This window comes from Punica granatum, chromosome 5, assembly GCF_007655135.1.
Source record: "Punica granatum isolate Tunisia-2019 chromosome 5, ASM765513v2, whole genome shotgun sequence".
NCBI lineage: Eukaryota > Viridiplantae > Streptophyta > Magnoliopsida > Myrtales > Lythraceae > Punica > Punica granatum.
Window position 1 is genome coordinate 17,753,033 of NC_045131.1, and position 19,566 is coordinate 17,772,598.

General features: G+C 45.3%; 1 protein-coding gene across 1 annotated transcript; it reads right to left on the minus strand.

The window, feature by feature from the left end:
- Positions 1-3,589: 3,589 nt before the first annotated feature.
- On the minus strand, positions 3,590-4,219 carry LOC116209040 (leucine-rich repeat extensin-like protein 3). Its single transcript, XM_031542604.1, has one exon. It carries the CDS (start codon positions 4,217-4,219, stop codon positions 3,590-3,592), a length of 630 nt encoding a protein of 209 aa, XP_031398464.1.
- Positions 4,220-19,566: the final 15,347 nt, after the last annotated feature.

Genomic DNA, 19,566 nt, shown 5'->3' on the forward strand with positions numbered 1-19,566 from the left:
CCATCTTTCTTCTCTACCGGCACAATGTTCGCCACCCACTCAGAGTAATTACAAACTTCCAGGAAGCCCGCGTTGATTTGCTTGATGACCTCTTCCTTAATGCGGAGGAGAAGGCCAGCTCGCTGACGCCGTAAGTGCTGCCGTTTGGGTGGAAACCTCTCCGTATCGAGCGGAAGGAAGTGCTTAACTATTGAGGGATTCAAACCTGGCATGTCGGCATAAGACCAAGCAAAGACTTCTTGGTACTCCTTAAGGAAATCGATCATCCGAGCCCGCTGTGTGGGGTCGAGACCCGTCCCGATTTTCAGAATATGAGGCTCTTCTTCGGTACCCACGTTGAACTCTTCTGTCGGCTCAACTGAAGTGAATTGACGGTTCTCAAGGCGGCGCAAACTCTCCTCTATCTCGGGCACTCGACCATCCTCGTCGAGTCCTTCCCCGAAGTATATGGGTCGGGACTCTTCGAGGTGTTCCTCGGATGAGTTCGAATCAACGTGTCGATGATTTGGATTCGAGTGGAGCCTGGCAATTTAAATGAGTAGTCTTAGAAATTTAGAGCGTTGCGAGATAAGTGAAAGAAAGGAGAAAGTAGACGCGGAAATTCAAAAAAATGCGTGCAGAGATTTTTATTAATGGTGTAAGCATGAAGCCATAACAAAATCCCTCTTCCGTCATGTGGCTTATGGCTATGCCGACATGCGGGGAAACATCAAACACATAGATAGCCTTACACATCGGCGATCACAACCGAGTAGCACGAGACTGAGGTCCAGTTGTTGAGCTCCTCATTCTCCTGTGCAAGGCGGATATGGACCCCTAAAGGAGTCTCCTCAGTGATGGCGCATATGGCTGGCAGATCGACAGGCTCGGCGTCTGAAACCGAGGAGGGGCCGTCAAGAGTACCTCCGATGACGTGTGGTGGTGCGGGAAAAAAATGAGAGAGTGGGGGAACCGGGATGCCCCTGTTGATCTTCCCATAATGCGCGGCGAGATGGTGGAGGTGTTTGCCCCTACGGGCCTCGATAATTTCGTGGCAGGAAGGGCGAAAACCGAGTCCCCTCCTGTTCTTGTACTCTTCAATCTCGATGGGGCAATTGATCCCCTGCCCCTGTGCTCCAAGCTCGGTACCAGGAACGTAGTTGTGACGCAGAAGGACCTTCCCGACCATGCGGTCAGCACGAGATGGACGAACCTCTCCATAGTCCCGAATGACGGAGATGGTCTCGAATGAATGGAATGGGAGGTTCTCGTCGTCTCCGATGCTAATATAGGGCACAACCGTTTCCTTGTAGATGGCGTAGTCCTCCTCACCCTTGACCGTAATGAGCCGACCATCCGCGATGAACTTGATCCTTTGGTGCAGGGACGAGGGAACGACTCCAGCTGAGTGGATCTAGGGTCTCCCGAGGAGCAGGCTAAAAGCATTCGGGATGTCAAGGACCTGAAATGTGACGCTGAATGAGCATGGGCCGACATCGATCAAAAGGTCAATCTCCCCATTCACTTCCCTCCGCGAGCCGTCAAAGGCTCTAACCGCGGTTTTGCTCGGGCGGACGCGGTTGAGGTCCACATTCATTTGCTTCAACGTGGACACTGGGCAAACATTGAGGGCGGAGCCGTTGTCGATCATGACCCGGCCAATGATGAAATTGTTGCACTTGCAGACGATGTGCAACGCCCGTGAGTGTGCCCACCCTTCGGAGGGGAGCTCGTCATCTGAAAATGAGATGGCATTGGAGAAAATCGAGCTGACGGTCTCTTCAATCCGATCCGGGGCTGTCTCCTTAGGAACCTGTGCTGCAGTAAGGACCCGTAGGAGGGCTTCTCGGTGTGGCTCTAAACTCAAGAGGAGAGCGAGTGGTGAAATATGAGCTGGAGACTTACCCATTTGTTCTACTACCTTGTACTCGCTCGCCTTGATCACCTTCATGAAAGCCTCGGCTTCTTCTTCGGTCACCTTCTTCTGCGGGATAGGCGGGGCTTCCGGAGCAGCTCCGGATGCAGCAGGAGCCTTTCCCTTGCCTGCGATCTCAGGGTTCGTGTATACCCGGCCCGAGCGTGTCACGCCCATGACACTGAACTGCTGCTCCAGGTTTCCGACACTTCCTTCGTAAGTCCAAGGGACCTTGCTGTCCTGGTACGGCTCTCGAGTGGGGACTTCTATTATGAAGGGGGTGGGTGCTGCACTAGACCCTGTGAACCCTACGGTGGTTTCCGCGGGGACATACTCGATTATAAATGGAGTAGGGCCCTCCTGTTGGCTCTCGTCCTCTCTCACAGTGCAAATACTGATCATATTGATGGTGGGCCCCGAGCTCGACCCATGATCAGGGAGAGGGTTAGCTTGCACGTTCGGGGGCCTAATGGCATTGAACGAGATCTTTTTACTGTTGATCAACTTCTGAACCTCCTCCCGCAATTTCCAACAGTTGTCGGTGGTGTGACCGGGTGCACCAGAATGGTACTCGCAGCGTAGACTTTGATCTTGGTTTGCAGGAACGAAACTGGGACCGGGAACCGTTGGTCGGATCATTTCGCCGGCTAATAGTTGCCTGTATATGTGGGAGAGCGGGGTAGGCAGGGGTGTGAACTGTATGCACTGCCGAGCTTGCATTGCGCCGCCTTGTTGACCCTGTGGGGCTGGGGCCTGTTGTGTCGGCTGAGGAGTTCTCGAAGCCAGAGGCCTGTACTGCGGGGTCTGAGGAGGAGCGGGAGCGTAATGATGGACGACTTGTTGCGGGGTCGATGGAAACGCTGTCGGCGGAGCCGAATAATAAATCGGTTGAGCGGGATGCTGAGACGGATAGGGCGAAGGCGGTGGAGCATACGCGGGGGTGGTAGATGGCGCGGGCGTGAAGCTCACCGAGTACTGTTGCGGCGCGTTGTGGCCCACATTGACGGCATTGACTGATGCCTCCTTACTCCTTCTGCCGCCAGTGGGGGTGGCTGCTGAGGCAGTCCTCCTCGAGGACTCTCCTTCCCCTTTCTTTGTCGGGCCCTCTAACCTTCCGAGTTTGATACCCAGGTCTACCTGCTTCCCGGCCATAATCATCTCCGAGAAAGTAGGCTTGTGACCCATGAGGTGAGAGTAGTAAGCCCCCTTGAGAGTCCCATGAAACATTTGGATTTGCTGCGCTTCGCAAATTGGAGGGAAATGTTTTGCTGCTTCCGAACGCCAATTCGTGGCGTAATCCTCAGACTTCTGCCCCTTTGCCATTTCCATCGTGCTTAACTCGAGGAAGGACGGGGGCGTCTCCATGTTGTACTGATACTGCTCAACAAACTTCTTGGCCAGTTCGGTCCAGGAAGGGATGTCCTCCGCTCGAAGCGACATGAACCAATTAAGGGCCGATCCTGATAGACTTTCTTGGAAAGTGGCGACGACGAACTGTTCATAGTCCCAGTACTGAAGCATCTTTGTATGATAGTGGCGAAGGTGGTGCCGCGGGTCTTTGGTTCCATCGTATTTCTCGAACTCTGGCATTTTGACTTTCGCGGGTAACTGCATCCCCGGGAAGAGAGTCGAATCTAGATAACTAGTGCTATGTCGGGGATCACTAGCTTGGAGGGCCCTGATAGTCTCTTCCATCTATTTCATTCTCCTCTCCTGTTCGGTCTCTGTTTCGGGAAAGAAATTTGTGGGTGGAGCTCTGGGGGCCGCTTGAGTCGGCGTGCCCGGTTCGGAGTAAGTAATATTTATGGGAGGTGGAGCTTGGTAGGGGAGGCTGATATGGGGTTGTGGAGCTTGGTGAGGGAAAGGCTCAGTTGTGTGAGCGGGAACAGGGGCGCTCGATGTCGGGAAGCCCATCGGCGGAGGAGCAGTATAAACTGTAGCTGGAGCTGGCACGGACACAGGAGGTGGTGCGAACATGGTCGGATCCGGCACGGGAATCGTCATGGGCGGAAGTGAGACAGTTGCTGGAATGGTGGACTGAGGATGGCCGGAGTCGACTGGGTGAATTGCTGGCGCGTGCTTCGGATGAGGAGCGGGCACTGGGATAATTGCTGGCGCGGGGGCGGCCGCTATGTCGCCCTCTGATGCATGAGTTGGCGGGACCCAAGGAGCGGGGTCGACAGTTGGCCCACGTGCAAGAGGCGGGATGGAGCTCGAAGACGCGCGATTTGGTCCCCTGAGCAAGGCCATCATCTCGGCCATATTAGCGGCCATAACGTCAACCGTGTTTTGAAGAGTTGAGACGTTGTCCTCGAGCGTGGCCATGCGAGTAGGATCATGGGCAGGCGGTGGTGCTTGAGTTGCCAACGACGGCGAGTGCATCGGTGGTGGCGGCGAGTGCCCAGGTGGTGGTGGTGCGTACCCCAGGCATAGTGACATGCTTGATGAAATCGGTTGTGGGAGATGGGCCGAGGGAGTCCCATGATGTGGTGGTGGCGCATTCATCGCGGGCTGTGGAGAATGAACCGGCGTCGGTGGTGTATTCCCTTCGAAGACAGCGAGTTGATTTTCCTCTGCCACTCTTAATTGGAAGCGTGTGGGATACCGGTGGGGCGCCGCCAGTTGTTAATACCTGGATTCCATAAGTGTGTGAGTTTCGATGCAAGAATACTCTTTTTAAAATAAACATGTAAAGTATTGAAGAGGGAATGCATGAGATGCATGAATTTTGAAAACTAATGCTGTCATTTGTATTAACTCCGAATGGTTCAAAGTGCAATACAAATTTTGAAAAAATAGTCCTAAATCGATTTTCCACCGCGCCCGGGGAGCAAGCGACCATCGCTATGGAAAGCCCTAGTTCGAGGGCCCAGCGGAGGTGTTTATCCTAGGGTGTATTTGGACCCCGCGAGCCCTTTTTCTGGACCTCTCCAAAGCGGCGTTCGCTCGCACCAATTCCTGATCGCGCCTCTGTAGCTCGGCACGGGTCTGGGCGAGCTCTCTCTGTAGTTGGCGCTGATCAACAAGCTGCTCGTCCTTCTCTGCGACTTCCCGACGAAGACGATCTCTTTCTGCTCTGAGATGAGTGAGTTCGGCTTGGATGGCCATATACGGAGTGGGAGTTGCGACGGGTGACCCGCCATCTTCAACTCGCGGAGAGTTGACGAGATCCTCGTGTGCTGCTGGACCCCATCGGTAGAAGCGAATGATGTATTCTTCTGTAGCTTGGAAATCCCGCTCATCAAGGGTTGGATGCTCGGGGAAGTATGGACGCTCAGTAATCACAGTTTGCCACGCATCCAGGACCTGTTTGACGTTACTTTGGCGATCTGCGGGTGTTTGATCCTCCCGCCAAGTATGTTCAAATCTAGTTCGCGCCGTATCCTCGGGGACCGTCTGTAAGCCACCGAGCTGCCTCACTACTCGCGCCGGAAAATAAGTGGTGGACCCCGCATGACTCATGAGTGGGACTCCATAAAAATCAGGACACCTAAGGGCCATGGATCAGGGTGGCGTCCACGCGGCACGCCACTTGAAGCCCCTAGGTGCTATTTCACGAAAAATTTTGACCCACTCAGAGACCTTGCGTTCTTCCACACGCAGGAGGGACAACAATCGAGAGATGATCGACTCCGGGCTATTAAAATACATAATCGGGCGCACTAGACCGAAGGGGTTTGCATGGCTTTGAAACCAAATTTGTAAAAGGATGAGGGATCCTCTTATTCTTCGGTCGCGTGTTCTCAATACACGGTCGAGGGACCGAATGGTCTCAGCTACAAGGGCTACCTCGTAACCGCGCCCTCCGACCACTTGGAGGACAACGCTGGCCAAGGCCGCGTCGATGAGACCGTGCGAGCGAGGAAATAAAAGGGTCCCGAAAATTAGTAGTAAAACAGCATGACATAAATCCTTTCGAAGAAAATCCCCCTGGACCCTGCGTGCTCGGGACTCAATAAAAAGGAGAAGTTTCTCGATTGTTATTTCCGTGCTGCCGGAGTATGCGAGTTCAGCATTCAAACGAGTCGTCGGAACCCCAAGTAGGCGTGAGACTAGGGTTGATCGGGCAGTGTGGAAGTTGGGTTCCACAATGCTGTGGGCAACTGTGGTTCGACCGATGAGTGTCCGGTATTCCTCAATGGTCGGCGTGAGCTCGGTACCCTGTATGTCGAAGACGGCGCGACTTGGGTTCCAGAATGTGATGGCGGCCTCGAGGAAATTCCAATCGACGTGTCGGGTAGCCAGCAAGGGAATATCTCCCACGAATGCAGCGATATAGTGGCGGTCAACCGGGCGCAGCGTCGTCCATATGCGGGCAATCTCCTTGAGTGGCGGTATGACTCTGTCGAGGCGTGGGCAGGAGACCGGGCGTGACATCCCTTACCAAGATGAAAGGAAGATCGACTTAAGACAAGTTAATACAAATGACACCCTAATTTTGAAATTGGATGATGCATGCATGTAGAAAATAAAATGCCCACGGCTTAATGAATAGTATACATCGCACATCTCTCTCAAGAACAAAAAAAAATTCAATTTGGCACGCAGGCCGACTCAAGGACTGTTGTTGGAGCCGAGTTGGAGGATGGCGTGGAGCTCCTGCAGAATGCATGGTTTTAGTACTACAGGGACCGTGCTACGTAAGGATGGGGGCTCCCGACTCAAGGGTGTCAATTCCTTGAAATCGAGTGGGGATCTTTGGGGGCCTAATCGACTGTCCAACCGTGCGACGTACCCTTACTCGGAACCCCTATCTAACCTGTGTTTCCTAAAATCGGTCGTAGGACGCGACCCGTAGGTACCTGAATCTAGTATGATATGCAATGTGCATGCGAGAAATAACGATGCGTAAAGTAGATAAGCGGAAATTGCGAAAAACGATAAATAAACAAGCAAACAAAGCAAGCGGGAACGAGCCCGAACCCTCTAAGTGTCCCCAGTGGAGTCGCCAAGCTGTGCGCACCCGAATTTCGTCTTGTCGGGGCACGCATGCGCGCGCCTAAACAACGCGGCTTGGGAGTATCCACCTTCCCGGGGACGCGCGACGGACACACGTGAGAAGGAGTCGCCACTTGCCATTTTACGACCCGAAGGTCGAGGGCCGGCAAGTTACCCGGGTCTAGGGGTACGGGGTACACCTAAGATGCTAAGGCAATGGTCTGTACAGAACCGAAAATTCCGAATTCAAGAGTTCTATTACGTGTGGGCCTATATCCCACACGCCATTTCGGTACTCTAACTTGTCTAGGCTTGCCATTTTAATTTAATTACCGCTTTATTAAGTTCCGCTCATCTTATGCGTTTTGACACCGTAAATTCGAAGAAACACTCTGACCGTCCACTCTCCGACCGGGGTTTTACATGAATATATGTATAATATAAAACCTTACATTGTTCTCTCAAATAAACAAAAGACAACTACAATGACTAAATCCCAGTCGGTTCGCATTCGGCCATGATTTCACTCATGCTTACCGTATAGTTTGAAAAAGACCGAAAATTAAATTAAATTAAATGCGCACTCGGTGTAGGGGGTATTGGATCCCGTGATCGACGGTTATGGGCGTTGGACCCAGTGTGAATCGAGTCCTAAAGGATTGGGCTCGATCCGCATAACAATCAAGTGCAAAATATGTAACAAGCAAGTTCAAATAAACGAACAATGGGGGTTTTGTTATCGCCGAATTTACGTGAATTAACTGATTATTACCCGAGATATCTTGGCACACAAATCCGACCTTAAAACAAGCAAAAAGGGGTGATGGATAGGGTATGTAGCATTCGGCATTATTTAAAACGGACCCGATAGACATGACGTCTGTAGCCGAGTCTCAAAGGTGTGGGTTATTTTTAGATTATTCTGTATTGTGGCAATATGGATTTTACAGATTAAAAGTATTTTCACCTAAAAATCCGAAACCTAACCCTCTATTCGACTATTGCCCATGTTTGATTTAAGCCGAGTTTGTGATTAATTTGTTTTCCCATGTTTTGACCAATTCTATGCACAAACCTACGCTAGGATTACAGCAGAACAAGAACCGGTAATCGTGCCCTTGAATCGGTAAATATGTGTGTGCATGTAAAACAAGATTACGCTGTACGTATCTCGGTGCTTTTGAAATTGTGAATTTTGAAAAGGGCATGATTAACAGTTCTTGAACTGTCGACGCGATTACAAATTATTAATCAATTCGTGCAATCCAATTAAAGAAATCAAGTGATTTAATTTAGCCAAATTTAACGTCCCGATTATCCCGTATGTAGAATTTTGGGTTAATTAAAAATTTGCCGAATGCTTTAATCTACGGATTTCGAGCCGTCGAGACAGCCATTAGTTGACCGCCCGATAAACTCTAATTTCCGACATGGTCACATAATTACAAAAATGAAATATTTAAATGGGCACATACATTGTTGGTGGGTGAACCAAGTAAAAAAAAGACCGGATATTTTTAGAAAATGTCCAGGGGACTGAATTGAACGATTTTAAAAGAGCAAGGACTGATTTGAAAATTTTGAAAAAAAATTGGGGACTGATTTGAAAATTCTAAAAGTTGGGGGACTGATCTGAAAATTCTAAAAAATGGGGACTGTGTAAAAATTTACTGAAAATGTTCTAGGACTTATTTGACATGAATTTGAAAATCGGGACTGATCTGAAAATAAAAAATGGACCCAGGACTAAACTGAAACAACTTGAAAAGTTCCTAGGGATTCTTGAAAAATTCTGAAAATTCCCGGACTGATTGGAAAATAGTAAAATGACTGGGACTTGATTGAAAAGAAATTTTGAAATTCGGGGCAGATCTGAAAAGGGTGAAAAATGGCCCAGGGACTAAACTGAAACAACTTGGAAAGTCCTTTGGGATGCTTGAGAAATTCTGAACAAATCCAAGGACTGATTGGAAAATAGTAAAATGACCGGGACTTGGTTGAAGATAAATTTTAGAGTTCGGGGCATATCTGAAAAAAATAAAATGAGTCCTCTGGACTGAAATGTGACAAAATGGAAAGTTCATAAAATCGAGTTCGGGACAAATCCGATCACCCACGCGACCCAAGAACACTCATTTCATATTATAGCCATCAAGCAAGCAATAATATTCATAAAAGGAACCCTAATCATGCCACTAAGTCGAGAATTTACCTAGTTTGGAAAGTTGAGGGGCTTCTCTGTAAAAAGTAAAAAAATCGCCGGATGAAATCGGGTCGGATCGGATCGCCCGCCCGAAGGAGAACTCGGCCGGAAGAGCGCTGGGCCGGACTGGAGCGCGTTGGGCCTGGCTGGGCTTGGGCTGGGCTTGCGAAAAAAAAAAGAACTGGGCCGAGGCCCATTAACCGGAGGCGATCGGAATCGGGGGGCGGCGGCGGCGACGGTGCCGCGGGAGGCGGTTCTCGCCCCTAGACGCCGCGGTGAGGGCCGGAATGGACGCAGGTGACGGTTCTGGACACCGCCGACGCTTCGCCGAGGTCGATATGGGCCTCACCGGAATTAAAACGGTCGGGATCGGGGAGAATTTTGGGGTTTTCCGGAGAGGGTTTTCGAGCTCAATCGATCTTCAAATCTGCCGAAACGAGAGCAAATTGTTCGATTCCTTTCACTGGGTCCTGTTGCTCCCCTCCCGAATTAACTTTCTGTTCATTTAATCTCAATTCCATCCCATTTTCCGTTAAGATTTCGGCCGATTTGGCCGAAAATCGCGGAAATCCGATTCGGGGCTTCCTGGGCTGGCGGGGATCGCGGGCAGCCGGCGAGCGCTGCCCGGCCTGCCCGGTCTGCCCGAATCTTTTTTTTTTTTTTTAATTAAATGGTCGGCGGGTCACGGGCAGCCGGTCAACGCTGCCCGGCCCCTGCCCGGGATTTGAAATTTTTATTTTATTTTATTTTATTTTATTTATGATACATATAAATATATAATTTAATTTAAATTAATTAATTAATTAGATTAATTTTTTTTTTTTAGAAAAGGTAATAAATTGGAAAAATGACGATTTTGCCCCTTGGAGCCGATGGACCGAAATGGGGTGCTGACACCACCAATGTAGTTAAGGCAAAACGGCACCATTGCTCGATCTTCCCTATACCCTCATCAGACGGCGTCATTTTTCCCCACACTAACACTATCAAAAACGGTACCGTTGTTCTCTCTCCCCTAATTCCCACTTTCGTTCAATCAAAAACCCTAACCACTGTGCGCACCCGAATTTCATCTTGTCGGGGCATGCATGCGCGTGCCTAATGCAACGCGGCTTGGGAATGTCCACTTTCTCGGGGACGCTACAGACGCACGTGAGAAGGAATCGCCACTACCTGTTTACGACCCGAAGGTCAAGGGTCGGTGAGTTGCTTGGGTCCAGGGGTATGTGATACATCTAGTATGCTAAGGCAATGGTTTGTACGAAACCCGAAATTCTGAATTCGGGAGTTCGATTACGTGTGGGCCTATATCCTTTCGGTACTCTTACTTGTTAGGCTTGCCATTTTATTTATTTATCGTATGATTTAAGGTTGCACTCGACTTGCCCGTTTTGACACCGTAAATTCGAAAAAACACTCGGAATATCCACTCTCCGACCGGGATTCTTACATGAATAACTGTACAATATAAACCCTTACATTGTTCTCTCAAATAAAAATACAAATTACAACGATTGGATTCCGATCGGTTCGCGTTCAGTCATTATTCCACTCATGCTCACCGTGTGGTTTTGGAAAAGATCGAAAATTAAATTAAATGCACACTCGGTGTATTGGGGCATTGGACCCTGTGATCGACGGTTAGGAGTATTGGACCCTGTGTGAATCGTATCATAAAGGATCGGGCTCGACCCGCATAACAAACAAGTGCAAAAAATGTAACAAGTAAGTACAAATAAGCAAACAATGGGGTTTTGTTATTGCCGAATTTACGTGAGTTAACTGATTATTAACTGGAATATCTTGACATGCAAATCTTATCATAAAGCAGACAAAAGTGCGTAGGGTATAATTCGGTGAATGACCGCCTCGGGAGGGTATTTCGCATTTGGCATTATTTCCGATGACTTGACAGACGTGATATTTGTAGTCAAGTCTTGTATTTGTGGGTTACTTTTAGGATTGTTCTATATTGTGACGCTACGGTTGTTACATGTTATTACAGAACATGGATTTCGCCCATAAACCCTAGGACCTAGTGCTTAACCCACTATTGTCCGTTTGGTTTTAAGCCAAGTACACAGTTAATCTAGTATTTGTATTTTTGAGTTGGAATACCCGATCTAATTACCCAAGACTATACTAGGATAACAGAAACTCATCGGTCTGATAGTGAGGGCTATGCAGATGAACTTGCGCCTAGACAGGTAGCCCGTCCTTAACCTAGTACCGTAGTGTTTCTCTTATCCTAATATTAGGGGTGTCGCTAAATTGCAAATAGACGATTTTTCCCTTGCGTTGAAAATTGTTTCAAAAAAGAGAGATTGCGCGATGCGGGCCGCCTCGGCCTGTGACCGACGCCGACCAATTCCCTGGATTTTCTAAGGTTTTGTAAGAACCCTAAAGAGCCAAAGAACTGACCGATCTATTCAGAAGTGATCTAAAAAGAACTCCCACGCCCCGACCTAAGTTACCTGAAATCAGGTGAGGCCTTGAGTCAGGACGTGCAAGTCCTTCCTAGACATCCATGCCACATTGGATCGCGTGTCTCAGGTTTTGTAAAATTGCGAATTTTGAGAAGGGCACTAACGCATGTTTGCAACCTATCGTGTTACTGATTAATTACCAATTTGTGCAAAGTTATTAGGGCCAAGTGAGTTAATTAATCGCATGAACGTCCCAATTACTCCGTTGGTGGAATTATCGATTACATTAATTAAAATTTACCAAATGCTTTAATTTACAGATTTCGAGCTGTCGGAATGGCCATTGGTGAACCGTCTGATAAAACTCTAATTTCCGACCATCTTGAAATTTAAAGATTAATTTTAGGCCTAGTTTGCATAATTAAACCGATTCATGTGGGGTTTTCAATTAAAACGATAAAGAACGCGTCTAAATACGGAACAAGAATACATGATCATATCAAACACGATGAACATACACAATTTACATAGTCGGTGCCCCATGATCACGATAAATGCATACAAGCATACACAACATAATATTAACGGAATCGATAAAACGGCACCGACTCATGAAAGCGATAAAACATAAAAGAACACATATTGTCATATTATATACACATAATGAACGAGACAATATATATATATATATATATATATATATATATTAAACGAGAACACACATGTTGTTGGTCGGGAATCCAAGTAGAAAGGGTTGAGTATCCTTTAAAAAGTTCCCAAGGACTGATTGAACAATTTCAAAAGAACAGGGACTGATTTGAAAATTCGGTTAAAATTCCAGGGACTAAACTGAAACAGATTGAAAAGTTCTTTGGGATGGTTGAAAAAATTCTGAAAAATTCAGGACTGATCGGAAAATGCCAAAGATGGCCCAGGACTTGTTTGAAACGAATTTGAAAGTTCGAGGCTGATCTGAAAAGTGAAAAAAGTTCCAGGGACTAAACTGAGACAGATTGAAAAATTCTTTGGGGTGATTGAAAAACTCTGAAATATTCGGGGACTGATCGAAAAATGCTAAAAATGGCCCAGGACTTGTTTGAAATGGATTTGAAATTTTAGGACTGATTCGAAAAAGAAAAAAATATTACAAGGACTGAACTGAAACGAATTGAAAAGTTTGTAAAACCTAGTTTGAAATGATCCCGCTCATCCACACTATCCACAAACACCCATTTCATATCATCGGCATCTAAGCAAACGTTAATATTCGAAAATAAAGCCCTAATCATGCCGTTAAAATCGAGTATCATACCTCTATTGAGCTAATCAAGAGGAATCGCATCAACCTTGCAAACCCCTCAAAGCTTTGACGAATGGCACCGAAAACCTATGAAAAAAAATGAACATCCAGCAATGGGCAGTGAAGATCAAGAGTAAAGTTGAACAAGAGAAGAAGTGAAACCATGGGGAACTAGCTGGAGAGTTTGGCGTGGCTGCAACTTTTGGTGGAAACATAACATGCAGCGAGCAACAATGGCTAAGGAGGAGTAATGGCAGCAGCAAAAGGTGGCTCTAAGGCTACGAACAGGGCTGTAACTTAACCGAGAGAAAGGACAGTGCACAACCGCAGTGGAAGGGGGCTTGGGAAAGTTTGTCGTTGGTAATTCCGACCTGCAAAAAGGAAGGAAAACAAGCAGCAGAGACGGGCTGAAAATGATAGGCATCACACTAAATGAGAAAAAGGGAGGGTTCAAGCCTTGGTTCAGCTCGGGGATAGGAGGGAGGTTAGGGTGATCCCTTTTGGTCTGTTCTCGGGAGAAACCAAAAGTAGAAGGTGATAGTGCCAAGATGAGGATGAGATGGGAATGGTGAGTGTTCTAATGGGAATTGGAGTGGCTGATGAAGGAGTTGAGCTAATGATGGCGTGACAGTGGCGTGAAGTCAGGCTCGGGGCAGAGCCCGCTGGGAAAAAGAAGCTGAGGTTGCCGTGGATTCCCTTCAGTAAGTTGCTGCCAAAACTAGAAGAAGAAAGAGATGAGGAGAGGAAGGAAAGCAGTAGGAGATCTGGTCCTCTCTAATGGCGTGCTGTTCGTTGAAGATGAAGAAGTCGCTGCCTAGTCATCGTGAAGAAGAGAAGATTGATGGAATGGCTGCTATAGGGAGGTGGCGTGTGGGAGAAAAGAAAAAGGGGAAAGGGTTGCTTGTACTCAATCTTGTTATGTCAAAGCAGAAGAAGCCAAGCCGTGACTAGCGGTCCCTGCGGATGACCTGAACATCCAATATTTTTATGAACTTCTCATGAGCCTTTTGATCTCTCTGATATTTTTCCTTGATCCCTACACGAGTTAGGCACATCCTCGTAAAATTTGAAAATCGTTTGACCTCGAGAAGTACCCGAAACAATGTTTCTTCGACAGCTAACCAAAATCTTGGAATATGGTCCTGATCTGTGAGGAGTTCTTCAATTCTGTACTAATCTACCAAAAAGATGTCCCATTTTCTTTGATTTTCCGAATCTTCAGTGAATTGGGAATCCAATTACGTTGGCCATGCTTGAAAACACGAAGAATTGAATTTTATATGGATTTTCTCCCTCGACTGGCAGAGTCTATCTCGGTTTAACACTTTCGGGCATGGTGCGCTAAAAAATTCATAACTCTCTCTCTGTATTGAATCTTGGGATGAGTGACCAGCCCTCTTATCGAACCTAACTGGATTTCCTAGGTTAAGCACATGAAATTCACCCTTTTAGGATCAAGATTAACCGTGATATGATGCGTCAAACCCCATGCTTGAGCTGTTGTATTCACTATTTAGGCACTCCAGCTCCCACGAATTTTATCTCCTTGCTCGAACAGGCTCTCGATGTGATTTTTGTGTTGAAATGTCCTCGACTCATCAAAACCTTGATCTAAAATATGAAACCTAGCTTTGGGATCCATGAAGGTAGTTGTTCTCACCGAAGAAAACGATTCTGAGATGTGGGTTTCTGTTTATCCACTACTTTTTGTTTGAATGTGGATAATTCGCGTCTTAATCTTCAAGACCAACTGTATGTACCCAAAAATTCCAAATGTTGTCCTCGCCATAATAGTCGAGAGCCTTGCTGATGTCCTATCCTGAAGCCGGTGGACCAAAATGGGGTGCTGACAACCCTCAAATCCCGACATCAGAGAGCAGGGAGAGAAGAGCATTGCGATCCACAAAGTGGCAATGACCATGAGCTGCCACTCTCAATGACCGTGTCAGTGTTGTAATTGAGGTCGTGGGTGTGATGATTATGCTATAAATTCAACCTCTTATCCAACGAGCACTCCCTATAGCAATTTGGCCATCTGTAATGAAGGTATTATTTATCACTGTGACCAAAGAGCACTGAGAATTACTTTCAGGACAAAATTGAATCATGAAAGGGCATTTTATAAATGCCCGCCCATTGTGGAGAAACAACGCATTGAGCTACAACTATTTTCTTTGGAATGATCGGCTAAGCTTTTCAAATGATAGGTTGATTGGTCAGTTTAGGATGATGAATATTGCCAACGAAAGAGAGCTAAAGGGGCTTAGGGTTCTATGTTTGAAATTATGGAATTAGATGGAGTTTGGTCTTTTGGCAGTGGTGGAGATAGTGGTATGTTGTGTTAAAGCAATTACATGAGGATTGATGATGATAGTGGTCTGTTAGTTGCTGAAATGGATTGATTGTTGTGTAAACCTTGCAGTTATATGTAATGAAGTTTGGGTTGGCATCATTTGTTCAATATCATAGTGTTTGGTTTATCTATTTGTTGTCCAAAATATTTGGCATTAACTTTACTTGGCAAAATGGAGAAGCATTACTTAATTGAGGAAATGGCAAACTGAACATTACTTAACTTGGCAAAATGGCAAACTAATAGACATATTAATTGACAAAATTGATAAATAGATACATAAGCAACAAAATAGAGAATCAATTTCATATATTGATAGACACAAATATAAGTGTTGAAACGGTCAGATAACCACTTATAAGACCACAAAATGAAGAACCAACGTCTAAAAATTATCACCTGACCATCACTATAGTTGCACTTTCACCTAGTAATAAATAGTGATCTATACAAAAGCAAACCCTATTGTCACCATAATCATTTTCCTATACCAAGTTCAATGTTAGTAGACCCAATAAAAACATAAAGAACTATTCAGTCACTTCATCCTTCTATGCCAAAAGTTGTATACGCATCAAAGTCTGCAATCTATACAAAAAAAATACAAAAAACTAACCAAAAAAGTGTTCATTCACTTTAACGTTCTACTTTTGCTTCCTCTGAATTTCTTTATTGCATGACTCCTAAATTGAGATATTCTTTTTTGCTGCCATACTCCTTGTCACCCTTGAAGCTCCTTGGAACGTCTATCATGCACTAATTGAAACAGATGCTGGCGCTGGAGGTGGCACTGGTGTTGGGGCATGAGCTGGAGGTGGCATTGGTGCTGCGACATGAGCAGGCATTGGCACTGGTGCTAGGACATGACAATACATTGGATGTTGGATAGGAACCTTCAGTTGTTGTAGCTGTAGGACTAGTGAACATGTTAGAGGCCTGCGTGGAAGGGGCCTTACAACAGCTCTACTAATAAAGCTAAAAGAGCTTTGACCCATATTTATATGATGTAGAGGTACTAGATGGGCGTGTTTGCCTACAAATGAAAGTACGTTGTATCAAAAACCTAGTTTAACATTATATGTCCAATGGAAATTGGTTTGTTAAGCACAAAATATCAGTTATACCACATGTTGAGCATTCATGGTAGGAATTTGTATTAAAACTAGTATGTACTCTGATGGCTGCCATGCACTCCAAATTTGAATGGTTGAGTTGGTCCTGAGATCTCATTGGTCTGCACCATTGGCTCACAAACTTGTTGCGACTGCACGATTGGCTCACTATCAACTCTATCTTGTCCTTGAACTTGGCTTGATCTAGCCACAGATTTGCCCTGCCCAAAATGAATAAAAAGGAAAGGTTATGTCCAATTGGATATGAACCATCAATCTAGCTTCTTAGTGATTGTGATATCTTATTCTTTCTTTGCTTCTTCTGCTTGTCCACTATACCAGTACAAGAAGTCTTATTATGACCTTTCTGACCACAATTAGAACATGTGGTGGCTTTATTTTTCCCTTTACCCTTGAAAGGATTAGGAGGGACATCCTTTTGCTTATTTCTTTTCTATTTAGGTCTATCACCACCCTTGCCAAACTGTGGTGGTAGGATTGGTTCATGTTCAATCTTGTGCTTATCACCTGACTGGCTGAATGAAAGGTCCATGAATACGTTCCCATGCATCCTTTGAGCAATATGCATGAACAAATCTCTTTGGCTGTGATCCATTGTGGGATATACAAGCCATGCATGACTATAAGGAATACCACACATATCCCCCTACAAGAGCATCTGAACTCATTCAACTTCACTGCATACTTCTCACTTAGCCTAAAGATATGTATTACTTAAAATAATGCACCATCGGGATCCCCAACCTACATTGGATGCCACATGTTGGCATGCAACTTGGCCTCCTCAAGCCTATTCTGAGCTATACGTGTGATTGGTTTCATTGTAGCTCTCAATCTCCTTCCTTGACTTGTTCATATTTTGCAGCAAGTATTGCCTGATCCCTTCCAATATTAGGATGATAGGCTTTCCCCCGAACTTCATTATTGCTGCATTGAATTGGTTTGATATATTATTCATCAACACATCATTCTTCGAGGTTGGATTGAAAGCTGCTTTGGATCAATATTCTTCAAGTAAACCCATACTTCTTCATTATACTCTTTCATCTTCTCTAAATTCTAGTTGAATTCATTCATTCTCAACAATTTGGCACAAGCCCATAACAATCCTCTTAGTTCCTTATTTCTCCAGTGGCTCCACAAATTGGCCTCCAAATGCTTCACGCAATAACTATGTCTGGTTCCTTGAGAGAGCTCTTGCATTGCTGAAAATAGACCCTACAATCACAGATATATACATATATTTGGTTAGAGACATAGATATAATGGCATATTTATACGAAAACATATAATAGAAATAAATAAAAGTACCTTCTGCATCTAAATGAATTCCCAACCCTACTCATGATGATATCCTTTGTCCTTAAATAGTCTTATTGAGAACCACTTCCATGTCTCTTGATTCTAGCTCTACCATTGCATATGCAATTACGTAGAATCAATTGTTTGGATACTGTGTAACTGCTGTGAAGAGAGTGCCTTCATAATATCCTTTTAGAAAACATGCATCAAGACCTATAAGGGGTCTACAAGCAGCTAATTCCCCTTTTTCAAAAGCTTGGAAGCATACGTAAAATTTATCAAAACTAGCAGGAGCACTCTGATCTATCCTCTCAACACTTAATCTTGTCGTTGTCTTAGGGTTGCTTCTCCTTAGCTCTGCACAATAATCCCATAGCAGAGCATATTGCTCCTTGTCAAAACCTTCTACTACCTCTCTAGCAATGTCCAATGATCTATATATTTTTATTTCAACCAACTGAACTTGATAATTAGCAGCAATGTATTTGCATGCATATTTGGCTATCATAGTTGGGTGAAGTCTCAAAGCCTCCATTAGCAGCTTCCTAACCCATTTCCTATTTGCTAAAGGATTCTTCAACACTCTGCTGCAGCTACGGGTGGGTCTGTAAGTTTTTATCTGAAAACTACCAAGAGGCTCACACCATGAACAATATATTTCCCACTCAATGCTCCTCTTCAAAAACTGCCTTAATCGTAATCTTGTTATTTTTTTACAAATTTCACAACCCTCCCAAGATATATATCGTAGTCCCTGATATATTCACAGGGTCAATAGAAATACTAGAATGTACCCTCCATTTTTGGCTTTCTTTGCCTTGATGTCTCTGTAGTAGCACTTTCAATCCTATCTGCAAAATCAAAGGCTTCTGCCAAGAATTCCTTATCATCATCATCATCTTCATCAACATGCTCATCTGTTGGAGGTTCTTATGAAGGATCCTCACTTCCATCTGATCCATCTTCATCACCATAAACATCTCTATCATTACTACCAAACCCAGTCTCATCATATTCAGTACTCTGAGCACTATCTTCAGCCATTAAACCTGAAAGCCATTAAATGCAGGGGAAAACAACATCATGTATCACAACTTTTACATGTTATCTTAGCTTTATCCCAACGTCGATTTTTTATGAGGTATCCTAACTTTAAAGGTTTGGTGTCAAATCTATCACATCATAAACATTATGTCCAATTTTTACGGAAATATTGACGTGGCGCGTTAATTGCTTAACGATACTGGCGCAGAGAGTGTATGGGTCCCAATACAAGGAAAAAATAATACTATATATCCCAACCTTTTTATATTTTCTCAATTTTATCCCAACTTCTTTATTTTTTCTCAATTTTATCCCAATCATTTCATAATTTCTTAAATTTATCCCAACTTGTTGGGATAACATTGAAAAAAAGTAAAAGATTGTGATAAAACTGAGAAACTACCAAAATGTTGGGATAAAATTAAGAAAGCATCAAAAGAAGGCGTTAAGGTACGAGAGAGGTTGTTGGTCATGGTTAGAGCAAGGAACTCGAGAGGAAGGAGGAGAGGACCCAAGAGTTGTTGAAGCAGGATGGGCTACTGGAGGCAGTTCCTGCGGGATGGCACGGTGGTTCTCGACTCTAAAGAGAACCCCATAAGGAGAAAAGAGGTCGGGAGGTGAGTTAGATGACAATGCAAGGTGGCCCTAGACTCTTGGAGGGTCCCTGTGATCTGCTGGAAGTGGCTCACAAGTTCAGGCTCCACGAGTTGACCCGCCTGGCCAAGGGGAGTCGAGAGAGTGAGGATGGACCAAAGAGAGGAATGGTGGCCCGAATTTAGAGATGCATAGAATGGGGTGTTGGAGACTTCAAACGATGAAACTAACACCGTCAATGGACTCGGGAGGTCGAATACATGTGGGGTATGTAGTTTGTTGGAGGCTTGAGTCAAGTCGGGGAGTAAAGGCAAAAAAACAGGTGTTTTTCTAGTGAAAATGGCATTGTATTTGGGCTGTGCAATGGATGGATGAGTTG